Consider the following 13455-nt stretch of genomic DNA (forward strand, 5'->3'; position numbering starts at 1 on the left):
GTAGATACGACGGGGTCCGTATTTCTGGAAACACTTATATGCCTTCCCGTTTTTTTTTTCTTTTCTCTCTTCAACTCGAGTCACTCACCTGTTATTCATCGTGGACCGAGGATGTTGATGCTGAAACGTGTACATATCCCGTTATATCACCAACTCTAAAGTTTCTTTATACAGTACAATACAGTAGTACATATGATCGACCGGACATGCTTGGTCAACCAACCCCCTCACTGCACAATTATTGTGTAGTTTTTTGTGATGTCCACCGCTATCTGTCCTTCTCCCATCCAGCTTCCGATGCTCGCCACTGCCCATCATGGGTCGAAAACTCGCTTCTTGTCCCTGGCCTGTCAAACTAGGACGATCTTGGTGCATCTGTGACGGGCTTACCGGTTTTGCTCGCGAGAATAGTGGACGGATCGACAGCCCCGGCCGGCGACAACTCTCCGACCTTCTCTTGGCCCGATGTCTCTGGCGTCTCCAGATGGTCGGCGACAGGTTCTTCAATGTATGATGATGTGTCTGCGCTCTCAAAGTGGAGAGATGGTGTGTAGATTGGGCCTTTTCCGCTCAGGTTGATCTCGGGGTCCTCCATGGCCAGCTTCCGCGCATCCTCCCAGGCGTAGAACCTCTCTGTCAGGACGTGCTTGATGGCCTGCATCGTCTTGTTGACCTGTTTGTCGTCGTAGTATGTGCACAATGGTTAGTAAGGAGTATTTTGTGAATATTTTGATCTCGTTTCTGTTGACAGCTGGTGCCGCGAGGGATCTAGTAGCCATGCCTCGAGACAGACAACATGGGGACTAGAGAAAGAAAAGAGAAACAATCACGGTTGACCTACAGTTCTGCCCCTGGCCTCCGCCTCATCAAAGGGATTGTCCTTCTTGATGCCGATAAACTGCCTGGTCCTGATGGCCGTAGCGATGCGGTTGCGCTCACGGCAGCACATCCACCACAGGGCGTGCAAGTCCTCCCAGCTCTTGCCGCGGAGCTCCTGGACAGTCCATGATCGGCCGTGAGCCGATAGCTGCTTGGGTGTCGGGACGAGCTGCTTATCGTAGAAGAAGCCCCAAAGACCGTGGTCGGGATCCGTGTCCTCCTCGCGCATCTTGCCCACGCCCTCGTCCTGCACCGGCTGGGGGATATCCTCCTCAGACACGGAGAGCGGCCGCCTGATACCGCTGCGGTGGATGGTGGACTGGCCTCGGAGCCTGTTGTTGTCGCGCGTGGTGCGTCGCTTCTGGAGCGGCATCGAGATGGACAGGAGACGCAGCTGTTGTGTCGTTGCCTGAGCGGTAGCTGCTGCCGTGCTAGGCCTTGCCAGAGTTCGCCATGTGGTCACCGGAGCAGCGCAGCTGGTGCTTGAGGAGAACGGCTGGCACCGCTGCAGCACGCGGCTCGCGGCCGGCCGCGCTGCGCCGGAGCTTGCCATCGGGGGTGGTATGGATCAGAGGTCGCCCTTTAAAGAGATGTCTAAAAGATCGACACGGCGGGCATAGAACTGGCCGGCCGTAAGCGTGAAGTTTCCAGTAACACGTTTTTGATGGCGTCGTCGCAATTATACGACTTCTTTTGGGTCAATTCTCTAGAGTCCAGAGATAAAGCTTCTGCTGCATGTCTTGCCAGGAAATTTTTGGCTCCACCGACGAACAAAGTCGCGCTTGGGCCACCATTAACTTACCTTAGGTACCTAAGGTAGGTAGTTACTGACCCACATAACGCGTTCGAGAACCATCAGTAATTAGCCAGTGAATAAACAAGCGGACGGGGCTCAATGGTACCTGCATCCAGCTCCAGGGTCATTCATCCGCGTGTAGCTAATATTTGAAGCTGGGCTGGAACGTCAAAATTTCTCCTGGTAATTCCACAGGCTCGTTCCTCGACCGATACTTGACGCTGCACGCTAGATTTGCTTGAAAGCGCTGTCAGCCTACAAGGTGACAGAAATTGAATACTTCCGGTGCGTGACCCCTTGAAGTTTCTTTCCTTGGCATCCATATCAGAGATTAGACATAGGAGGGAAGACTGGAATTGGGAGAACAATGACAAAGTAAAGGGAACAAAATGGAAGAAAAAGCCCCATCTAACTTGAAAAGTACCCATGAACAGCAGTTAAATTGGAATATTTCCAGAGTGACTGCAGTGGGCCACCATCATGTCTCTTCTCCGGTGAGTGCACCTCGGATTCTGCAGACTACAGTACGAACCAGCTGCAGGACGACGAATCGCCACTTTCCAGCCCAAAATGGGTACCAGCTGGGCGAAAAACACTTTTGCTAAACAGCCTTTGATCTGTGTTTCTTTTAGTTCCTACCGGGCCTTGTCAAAAAACGCGAGGCTTGGATTCGGCGTGGGACTCATGGCATGGGGTTTCATAGGGTTGACCTGGTCGGATAGTGTAGGAGAAAAGTTGGGCATCATCCCCGATGAAAAGGAGAAGAAGGATCTAGAGAGGCTGAAGCCTAGTATCACCGTTGTTGAGAGGGGCCAATGATTGATTGTGTTCCCAGGCTCTGGGCAAGCAGGGGAGTGACGGCCAGTGACGGGATAGATCCGTCTTTGCCTTGCGATATACTCGGTCATCATAAAGTATAATGGCACATGTCCGAGTAGACAGAGAGCCGTGGTAACTCGGCAGTTATCCTTCTCTCTCGATTGCAACTAACTATCTTCTCGACCCATCTATTTGTTCCGGCCTGAGATACAGACTCGAAGTAATCTCATCTTTGTGTCCATCTCCCGTAATCGTGTACTCGAGCAGAAGATGGACAAATTACTTTTTTTGTTTGAATGAAGAAGAGAGAGGGTGAAACGTAGAGTGAAAAGATGTATAAAGAAAGAAAGTATCCATAGTCTCGTTATAACCCATCCGCTTATCCGGATCAATCTAAGCGCATCGCCAGCGCCGAACACTGGCCTTGCACCCAGACCGAAAGTGTCCTCTTCCGCTTGTCTATACGAAGAAAATGGCAAGAGAAAAGCAAGACAAGGTAGGAAGAAAATCAAAATGCTCAAGTCTAATGCAAAGCTTAGATATGTCTATCATCGCATGCCCGTCCGAGAAATGCATATCAAAGACAACCAACCACCAGGCAAACCATTTTTATGCAGGATTTGAAGATACATTTAGGGGGCCGGAGGTGGGCAAGAACAGGCCGACAACAGGGAAAGTTGAAGAGACTTATCCATCCCTCAGTCCCAAAATGCTGGTGAGAAGACAACGTAAAAACAAGCAGTTGGCATGGGAGAAAGGCCAAGAAACATAAAAAGACGATAAACTCGAAACGAAAAGGTGAATATGAAAATAACTTAAACGCCGATGATGCAATTGCTAGTGCTTGGGCAATATGTGCAGATTGTAGTAGCTTCTTCAGCCGGTTCACGTCTCAACCGAGATACCTCCTGGCCCCCTACTGCCATGGACACTGATGTGATAAGCCGGACATCAGGCCATGCACTCCGTATTCCTCACTGGCGTCCTCAGTCGCCATAATTTCCTTGCCCTTGTCACCGATCAGACATTGACCATGCCCTCTTGCAGGCTTGAGAAGATCCATGACCTGTCGAGCCACAGATCCGCATGAAGTTGACAGATTGATTGATGCCTTCATCTTCCAGACCAGGGAGAAATCTAGACTAGCTTGGGGCTGTTGACCACAAGGTGTCACGTTCAAGTCCCACTCTTTATGCCAGTCAAGATTGAGCTCATGCTGTTGAGTCGCAGTCTCTCAGTGCTTCCGCCCCTGGAGAAAACGCAGTTGATGGAGAAGAGAAGAGATAACTTCGTCAAGCATATCCTGTTTGCTTTGTTTTGCAGCAACTTTCACAGCGTTCCATGACGGTATCTTTAATGCTTATAAGCGCGAATCATGCAAGGCGTTACATGATACAATCTGGCGCAACCCCGCAAGAGAACATAGTTTTGCAACTTTCTCGTATTTAAATTCTGAGGTTGCTGGGTGCCACCACAGTGTCAATAACTGGGGGCGCGATCGAGGATGATCCTCAAAGGTCATTGCGCGCGGCTGCTCAGGGATAATGTTTCAATCCAGTAATATCTGTTAATCGGACAGTTCGGTATCCATGCAGATCCTTGCTACTATCAGCGCAAGACCAGTCGATGTAACGATCCATCACTTCGTCGTGATGGATGATTCTGGGTGCAATTCCAGCCATGGGGAAGTTTGTGCCATCTGGATCGTGAATGACAAGGCAAAGGCATATTGTCGTCTCAGAGGAGATTCACCCGACAGAAGACAGGTGCCAAGACGAATACCGGGTAGTGAGGGAAGTCGCGAGAATCAAAATAGTGAGTAAATTGGCGGAAAGACTTCATATTATAGGACGGTGTACAGCGTAGGAATCGACGCGTTCTAATGGTGTACGGAAGGGTCGAAGAAGTCTGGTAGTTGGTTAGGAGTTCATTGTAAGGGTCGTGGACAGGCGCGTCAAAGGTATCGTGAGCCCTTTTTCGAGTAGGCTTTGGTCAGGGCGACAAAATTTGCTAGCCTTCTCGTGCATCACTCGGTCGGACGGAAGCCGGTTCAGGCTCTTGCTTGATGGTTACGATCTGCGTCTGTCCAATATTAGACGGGAAATCATCATTAAAGGTTGATTGTTGCGCACCAGCTTGAAACATTTGAGACCAGTCAAGTCCACCAGATTGTTGGTTCGAGGCTTGTCCTGCAAACATAGGCATGCCGTTTTGGTTTGGCGGCATGGGGTAGTTCGCGAGCTGAGGGTTGATGTTCGCGGCCATGGTGTGCGGGACAGTTCCGTTGTAGCCCTGATCGAAGCTGCCGGGCCGCGTGTTGTTACCCATCACGGAACCTGTGACACTGCGTCGGTCGCGGTCGTTAGGGTCTTCCATACGGTTCATGCTGGGCTGTCTGGACAGGTGGTTCTGGTCGTTAGACATGTTCGGCATGCCATCCTGAGCCGGGATCAAGCCGAAAGGGTGCACCATCCCATCAGGACCCATGTTGCCCATGCCGTTAATGGGGTTGAGCTCGTTCTCGTTACCCATAGCCTTCTGCTGGGCAGCCTGGTTCTTCTTGACGTGCGCATGCGGGTGAGAGAGATGGCTTGCTCCAGTGGGGTTGCCACGGCGGATCGAGCATTTTTGGAAGTGGCGCTTGAGAATATCGCTACGGGAGAAGGTGTCGCGGCACAGGACACACATGTACGGGCGGTCGCCGGTGTCTATTAATGTGTCAGTTGAGCAGCTTTCACGTCAGAACCAGCAAAGCAGGGCAAAACTTACGTCTCAGAAGATGCCTCTTGAGATGCTTGGCGTGCAGGTACGTCTTGTTACAATGAGGGCACGGGAACTTCCCGTCGGCATCCTTCTGGGGGATCTGGTTCTTTGCCGCCTGGCTGCCAGCGACCGGGGCCTGGGGCCTACCCGGCGCGCTCGGGAGGATTCCTCGGCGACCCTGAGAGCCAACCACATGTGTCGGCGCGTCGCCTTCCTGTTGCATCATTTGAGGCTGGGGCATCAATGGGCTCTGCGCGTATGGCGACGACATGCCGCCCTGAGGGACCATGCCACCCGCGGGCATTGGACGCAATACCGGGGGAGCGCGACCACCAGGAGGCGCGGGCGCAATAGGTTGAGGGTGGGCCATTGCGGTCGATGCCTGGGTCATCATTGAGGTTGTGGTGGGATAGCCGGGGTGAGGTTGTTGGTACTGCGGCGCGGGCATCATGCCAGGGTACGGGGCTCGTGCAACATTTTGTTGCCCCGGGGGAGGTGGATAGTTGCTCATTGTTGGAGTGCCAGACGGGTTGGGCGTGGCAGTAGTCCGAGGGGTGTTGTGGTAGCTACCGTATGGGGAAGCTTGTTGTTGTTGTTGTTGTTGCTGCTGCTGCTGCTGGTGCTGCTGCTGCTGCGCCTGTTGTTGCTGATGCTGTTGCTGCTGCTGGGGTTGTTGCATGCTATGCGTCTGCGGCTGGAGGGGAGGCAGAGTTTGCGGCTGTCCCGAATGGTTTTGCTGCTGATTCTGAAGTCCGTTTAAAGTCGCAGAGGGCGAGGGGTATGAAGCCGTAGTAGTCGTGTTTACCACATTAGCCGAGTATTGGGAGTTGTCCATTTCCTTCTCAAAAACAACCTTTGCGAATCTACAAAAGGCTGACCATTCGACCCGGAGATTCCAGGAAGACTGGCAGAGCGCCTAACGGTGAAGTGAGTGGTGATTGTGGTTTTCGGCAAAATCAATACCGTCTTGATACGACGCGATCTGTTGGTCGAGTTTGTGCGGGACGAAGCTAGAGCTGAGCTGTAGCTTTTGCGCTTGGTCGCGTTTGGCGGCGGATAGCTAGGGACTCGGTTGCCGTTGTCACAGAAAATAAATCTTCTGGGGATGGACGCGATGGTCGGTTGTGCTACACCAAAGCCGAACTAGTTGGGCGCGTCGTCGACCGTGCTGGGGCTAAAAGCTTGGTACGAATAGTTCGTTGATATGGTGGATAGGAAAGGTAGAAGTCTCGAGTGGAGATAAGCACACAAAAAAAAAAGGACGAAGTGGGTGATGTGAGGCTCAAGAAGGCGGTTCTTGTGGGTGGTGTGGGCGCGGGTGATTGTGGATTTTGGCTGATTGAAAAAGATCTTTGGGAGGAGGCCAAGTGGAGACCTAGGTAGGCTTGATGAATTTTTTTCTTCGAGCCCTGGACGCGGCGCCTGTGCAGGAGCTTTCTGGTTTGCGTCAAAGCTCGCGCTCTCCGTTTTCTTTCAACCCAGGCAGGGTATTATATCCACTTCTCTCTCACCGTCCAGACGTGGCAAGCACAGTGGTTCCCAGTCCCTGGTCAAAAACGCGCAAGGAGGTAGTAAAGATAGTATCGCGTTGTGGGCTGCGCTCTCCTTGCTTGCTTGGTGGGCGCAGAACGATTAAAAAAAAACCGTTTCCAAGTGTCGGGTGGAATGGTTGGATGAGTGGAGACCAAGGAGTGAGTGGACCGGCCGGGAGGTGGAGGCTTTTATGTGGATCGAAGATTGAAGACAGCAGCCAGCTAAAAAGGTGGCAGGGGCGTCCCCAAAAACCAAAATAACACCACTGCCAGGAGGCGCGTGTGCGCACGGTGGGTGAAGATTTGATATGTACGGGGGGGACGACTTTGTTTTGAAATTGAAAGGAATAAAAGCATGCGCGCTTTAGACCTCTTAACAGCTGCTTGTTCAATTAAAACAAGAACTTGAAGGGAGGCGCTGGCCTTTTTTTCGCCGTATTTCTCTCGACAACCAGGCAAAAATTCTGGGTCACGCTTCCTGTTTGTATTCCGCAGGAACGGAACCCAACGTACCAAATCAAGGCGGGATCATTTCCTGACCAGGGCCCTGTTCCGGTGCCGGTCTAGCGCGCTTCCAGCGGTCGGCTTACAGTCGCCCTCAGTCTCCGAAACACTTTTCCGCCCACGGACCAGGAAGGGTGGCTGGGGATTGCCTAATTCTGACAAGTTGACGTCGCCAAGTGCTCTTTCATGTCACATCACGCCAAAGACGTGCTTTGAATTCTACGTACGAGGACATTGAAGATCGAGATGAAAATTTTACAGATTGCTTTGTTCCTGATGTCCAGCGGAGGGGGGGGGCGATTATCTTATTTTTCAAGATGTGTGCAGTGACAACCTCAGAGTACACACCACCTTTATCCACGACTCTCAACTTTGGCCATGTATGCAGTTGATTTGTAAACATAACACATGCATAGGGACGTACTAGCATTCGAGTCCTGTCGTAAGAGACCATCAATCATACTGGCTCACGTGGCCGACCTCGGATCTAGACGCCGCCCCCTTGGAATGAGACCGTGTATGGGCTGGCTATTCATTGCGGCCATGTTACGTCAATCTGGGCTGGTGGACGCGATTCGGTGGCTCCTTTTTACAACGGCTATCGGTATAGAATATTTCACTATTGGAAACAAAGCTACGGTCTTATTACCCAAGCGGGATCAATCCGTTTGTAGCGTTCTGAACTGCATGTACCTAGCCCTGCAGGGACTGGGAGGGTTGTTCCGAAAACGCTAGTGTCAATGCGGTAGTAATCTGGGACCGCTTTTTCGTCTTTTGACCCCCCCCCGTACCCCCCAAATGCAACTCGGCAGGCAACACGAATCCTTGAGCCAACCACCGGTGCAGGCAGGCAGGCAATAGCCAAGTAATTCCGCGGATCGACAAAATTCTCAAGTTGCCCATCGTTCGTGTGACAATCTGGACATGCGTCTGAATTCGCCTGATAGTTCGTTTGTCGGATGGGGTTCTTTCTTTTTTTTATGTGCATCTAGCTTTTTTTTCTTTTTTCCCCTACCTTGGCCTCAGTTGAGCTGAGAGACATAGCTAAAAGCGAGCTTGCCGTCCGAGCTCGGATCTTTGTTCTGCCAACTAGACTAGCAGCAAGAGACGCCTTTCTAGAAAAGGAAGCCTGTTCATGACGACATGGAACACCCCTCGAGCATGACTCTTGTCAACCCCTCAAAGTAGACAGGCGATGCGAGAGCGACAGGCATGGACAACGTTAATCAGGGTCTGCTGCTCAGGTTTTTGAGCTATCGGCACTGCTACCCGATATATGCTCACCGCTGTCGTCGCATTGGAGTTGGCTGTTGGACGGCGGTAATACGGCGGGCATGGAGACCGTTACTTTTTATTTTGCCTATTCTGTATTCTCTACTAATTAATTATTTTCTTCTCTGGTCTAGTACCGAGTGAGACTAAGATCAGGTTTGGCCATCATTGCGCCAACCGTCAAAATTGTCTGTCGCCTTTGCAGAAGCGCCCGAGGAAACGCCTTGGCCCCTACACGATGTAACCGCCAGATAATGCCTCGAGGATGGCGAAATGCTCGTCTACTGTTGTTAGTGTTGGTTGTTAATTATTATTATTACAATTTTTTCTGTATTGCTTGGGGGTACACTTCTCCCCCATCCCTACTCCAAATCGATTGAAGCTGGTTCCTAGTCATAAAACAACATTTATTCCGGTTCGCAGTTTGATTAATGCAGTTATGACGACAGTCGCTCCAGGGCGTCCGTCCCTTTGGTATAGTGTACCTCGTCACGCAGGCCTACGTGGTTTGGAAATACCTGCTCACGCGAGTCAGGTCTTTAAATAACAGAAACGCGACCAAAACACCTTCGGCTACCAACAACCTCTTCACCAAGTATCATCAGGTGCGGTAAGGCAGAAAAGGAAAACAATGTATCGTGTCCAAATTAATATTGCTTCAGACTGGGCTCCGCGGGCATCTTGGCAGTTTGCAAGCATGGATCGTATCCGGTTGATTTTTTTATATCTGCAACCCTGAATTTCAATACGCCTGTGAAGCAACTACGGCTTGCATTTCTGTTGGCATGGCTTTGTTCTTATTAAAGCGCCCAACTGAATGACGCGCGCGTAAACAGGTTATAGTATGGCTGGTGTTTTCGGCATAGCAATATAACAAACACGTCAATTCCTATGCTTCAGAAATTAATTATAATCTCTGCAGCAAACATCGTCCCTGAAGAAAAGGGCAGGTATCCCGGCAGGTAAAATTTCTCCATCTGCGATCCCTAGTGGCATATCTCCACTACATGCCACGTTTTGCATTGAGGGGCCACAGGGCGAGCCTGTCGAATAATATGGTTCAGATGGCACTCCTAAAAAATACCATAGTGCTCATGACCCTCCAAAGGTTAGATCTGAAACGAATTAGCAGGCAGGACGAACAGCGGGAAAAGACGTTATGGAAATTTTCACTGTACGACGCGGGACGGGTGTGGGTGGACAAAGATTTGCTTCTGCAAGTGGGAAAGTCTCGGCCGATCAAATCTGGAGTGGAGTATATTATATGCCTTGGTTAAGGTACTACATAGTAAATACTGTAGACATCACCGGTCATCCCGCGCTTTTGCGCAAGGTACTTATTCCCGGGAAATATGTTGTCCTGATTAGGCAAAAGTCTTTGACGATCATGACTAGACATGCTTGTTCTTCATCTGAATTATTTTCCAAGGCATGGGTATGGGTACCTGAACCAGCAAAATGTTTCTTCATTTTTTTTTCGGATCTTCAAGGCCTGGACACAGGCACGGTTGTCAAAGCCGATTCCACATCGAAGTGCACTGGCGCATCGGTTAAAAAATGGATCCCTCTGTTGGAGGCTCTAGGAGGGGTTCTCATGGACGAATCCACATCCGTTGTGCTAAGAGTGGTAGTGCGTACGCGGGACGTTCCTCGTGGGTAGTACAGCAAATCCACTCAGGCAAGGGGACTAGACTGGTCCGATTACTTTGTGAGGGGACTATATGCCTTGGTCTTGGTTTATTGGGCACGTACAAAAAGTATATATAAGTCGCGTTGTACATTTTGGTGCAAAAGTATTTATGTTTGTACTTCAGATGGCATTTTGACATATGTAAAAGCTCCGGTGCTCCTGCTAGTGATCCGATATCTACCAGCTTGGAGAAAAAATAAAATATAAAAACTCCGAAAAACTCCTTGGCCTCGCTTTAACCTTTGTCAAAACGTGCGTGTCATGTGCTGTTGCCAAGAGCGAGGTCGCTATGCATAGATTTTTGTGACAGAACCAAAATCTATTTTTGCGTGCGCTCCTGAAATTGACCCGTCGGCAATAAATCACCCGACTGTTTCTTTTCTTTTCATTTCAGCAAGTCCAAGCATGTCTTTCCCCCTCGACGGGCTCTGCGCTCTTTGACTTGAGTGCCGGCTTGATTGATGCGCTTGCCGTATCATATGCGACATGGTGAGGTCAGGCAAGCCTAGACTTACTCGCTCACTGGAAGGTCAGCAGAGCCAATCCCTGCTTGAGTTGATTGTGCCAGAGTATTGCCGCTGGCAAAAGTGAACGGCGATTGCCCAGGACAGGGAACAGTTTGAATGGCACGCAGACCGTGCCCAAAGTAGGTTAGCTCGTTTCCCAGAAACAAAGGAACGGGATCCAGGACCCTTTTCGTCCATCCCTATCCAGTCCTGGGATCTGATTATCCTGCGACGTAAAACGCCGCCAGATGCTAGGAAATTGAACGCGCATGGATTAATGAGAGAAACGCGACGCTGGTCCGTGTTTCTTTTGCAGGTTATTGTACCTACCTTGGGTACCTACCTTGTCCACAGAGTACTTTAATCATATGGATAAGGTATGATGTACCTACGTTACCCACATAGCTTAGATTTGGTAAACCCGAGTCAAACGCTTGCATCGAATGATGGCTTGGGTCTGTTGCAGCGGTATACCTCGTTAGTGATGGTTCCCTTGTTTGCTGATCAGTTAAGTTATACAATGTAACTTTGTCTAGCATTGAGGGATAGATGGAAGAAGATAACAAAAAATAAAAACCTTCCATCGGGGATGCACGAGCTGCTTACTCCTCGGTATGGCCGCAGATGGGATTCAATTGGCTCCTTGTTAAACGGAGTTCTGCCCGGAAGGGTGGGACTGCCAGAAGTGTACATCTCTCACTCCGGGTTGGCCCATGAATTTGTGCCAAGGTTCTTTTGCAGCTGCGCGAGAAATTGGCCATGATATCAATTGATATCATCAATGCAACCACGGGAGTTTTTGGACAGTGTAAACAAAGTAAACTTGCTCCATATTGGTCAAGACGCGACAGAAACATGCACCTGCTTGATTATATCACATAAAGAAACAATAACATCTCAAAGATGTAGACACCAGCTGAGCGGGCCAAAGACGGAAACCATTAGCGCAAAGGGGGTTTTTTTTTCAGGGACGCGCACTTGGCTGGTCTTGACCAGGGCCAAGTGCGCCAAGATGACAGTGTATAGCAAAACAGCCGACACTAGGCCGACAGCAGGCTTGTTGGACGAATGGATGGCCGAATGGTATGACCGTCAAGCTGACTCCTCTGTTCATAGGAACATCGATCAGCATGATGTAATACGCACTCAAGTGCCCGAGCTTCATCCGAGCAAGGGTATGAAAACCTATCACTCGCTAGAGGCACCCAGGAGGTGCAACCACTAGGCTTCTTTACGACAACCAAATGGGGAGGTAACCAAGTAGTATTTTGCGCCAATGATAACATCATACTTGTTACTGGCATAAGGACTGCTTACAAAATGGCGGTGACGGAAAGCATTGAATTTCGCTGACAGCACAGTACAGCAACTGCCTGGTATAAGTTTTTTTTTTTTTTGTACCAGACTCTGGCGCTTTTCTCATTTTGGTTTATAACAATAATTAGATGTATGTATAAGGAAGGGTGGGATGAGATGTCAGGACGTCAACGAAGTGGGGAGGGCGGGCACCGGATCTTGGAAGAAAATTCAAGCGGGATTTGACGGACCAATCAGCCAAGGATGGCTATTCTTTCCTAATTGGGTCACATCAGCTCGATTTTTACCCCTTAAGATATCAGCCAGCTACCCTTGTTAAAGTAGCCCACGAGTCCACAACATGCCTACTACGTACCTAGGTAGGCATTTACTTAGCCGGTAAGAGAGAAAAAAGCCATTTACCGTTCCTTTGACCCGAGCTTTGGGGTCGAGAGTATACACATACGAAGTACCTGCAAAAGCGTGCCTCGGTACCATTGAGAAAATTGTCGGGTATCGAGCCAGCTCCCTGATCCAGTCTCCCCATTTTATGCCAATAAGGCGGAAAATAAATAAAATATATGAACCGATTTTTTATTCAAGTAATGAACGACGACTGTTTTCAAACTTATGCTGAGTAAGTCTGGCAGGTCATTTTTGGGTAAGCCGAACTGCCGTGGACATTTACTGCAAAAATAATAATGGCTCGGCAACTTTTTATTTTTTGTTTTTTTTCAACGGCGAACCATGGGGGCTCAGGCCCCTGCAAACATCTGCAACTACGTTGTAAGGCAGGGACCTGCCAGTACAGATAGATGTCGGTGATCCTACATGCACTACTTTGTTGGTGTCTTAAGTAATAGTACTACGGTATAAACGAGCGGAAACGGTGGAAACGGCCCACAAATCCCTCACGTAGTACAAGGTGGGCTTCCGTCAAGCGATCTTTCCGAGCTTTTGTAACGGCGACACGGCTTTGCCCAGCGCGATTTTTCCCGTCACCCCAAGCAAAATACTGCCTGTCTGTCCTGCCACGAGGTACCTTGAGAGTTGAGGTAAGCCTTGATGCGGTGGATCAGAACCCCGCGCCTGCTTTTTGCTTCTCTCTTTCCGCAAGCTCCTCTTGCTCCTCACAGCGACCCCAACTCCCGCTCGCCAAAAGGCCTCATCTCCATAATGAAGTTGCTCGCTGGCTCTGCGCGCCCGTTGTTTGTTCTACCCCCAAGTGGAGCCTTTCCCACTCACCCAGCGGCTGATGCGCATGGCACAATCGTCATGTGGTGGATTCTACGATCCTCATAGTCAAGGGGCTAGTAATTAATGAAATGCCAATTTCGATTGCCATGTCTCTTGCGATGTTGAAAATCCAACCCACAATCACATCCCGGCATCGTATGT

General features: G+C 50.0%; 4 protein-coding genes across 4 annotated transcripts; 2 read left to right on the plus strand and 2 right to left on the minus strand.

Moving 5' to 3' along the window:
• Positions 1-14: 14 nt before the first annotated feature.
• Positions 15-1686, minus strand: MGG_15860 (54S ribosomal protein L4). The gene is made up of 2 exons (XM_003715285.1): positions 842-1686; positions 15-673 (listed from the first exon to the last, which is right to left on the minus strand). Exons 1-2 carry the CDS (start codon positions 1430-1432, stop codon positions 356-358), a joined length of 909 nt encoding a protein of 302 aa, XP_003715333.1. The 5' UTR covers positions 1433-1686; the 3' UTR covers positions 15-355.
• MGG_15861 (uncharacterized protein) lies at positions 1640-7233 on the minus strand. Its single transcript, XM_003715286.1, has 3 exons — positions 5264-7233; positions 4627-5202; positions 1640-4576 (listed from the first exon to the last, which is right to left on the minus strand). The coding sequence occupies exons 1-3, from the start codon at positions 6090-6092 to the stop codon at positions 4545-4547; spliced, it is 1437 nt and encodes a 478-aa protein (XP_003715334.1). The 5' UTR covers positions 6093-7233; the 3' UTR covers positions 1640-4544.
• On the plus strand, positions 1726-2924 carry MGG_12354 (uncharacterized protein). Its single transcript, XM_003715287.1, has 3 exons — positions 1726-1960; positions 2110-2169; positions 2308-2924. The coding sequence occupies exons 2-3, from the start codon at positions 2156-2158 to the stop codon at positions 2492-2494; spliced, it is 201 nt and encodes a 66-aa protein (XP_003715335.1). The 5' UTR covers positions 1726-1960; positions 2110-2155; the 3' UTR covers positions 2495-2924.
• A 4540-nt stretch (positions 7234-11773) lies between the features above and the next one.
• MGG_15862 (uncharacterized protein) lies at positions 11774-12504 on the plus strand (the record flags this gene model as incomplete). The annotated part of the gene is made up of 2 exons (XM_003715288.1): positions 11774-11844; positions 11878-12504. 2 exons carry the CDS (start codon positions 11774-11776, stop codon positions 11984-11986), a joined length of 180 nt encoding a protein of 59 aa, XP_003715336.1. The 3' UTR covers positions 11987-12504.
• Between the last annotated feature and the right edge of the window lie 951 nt (positions 12505-13455).

This window comes from Pyricularia oryzae, chromosome 2, assembly GCF_000002495.2.
Source record: "Pyricularia oryzae 70-15 chromosome 2, whole genome shotgun sequence".
Classification (NCBI taxonomy): Eukaryota; Fungi; Ascomycota; class Sordariomycetes; order Magnaporthales; family Pyriculariaceae; genus Pyricularia; species Pyricularia oryzae.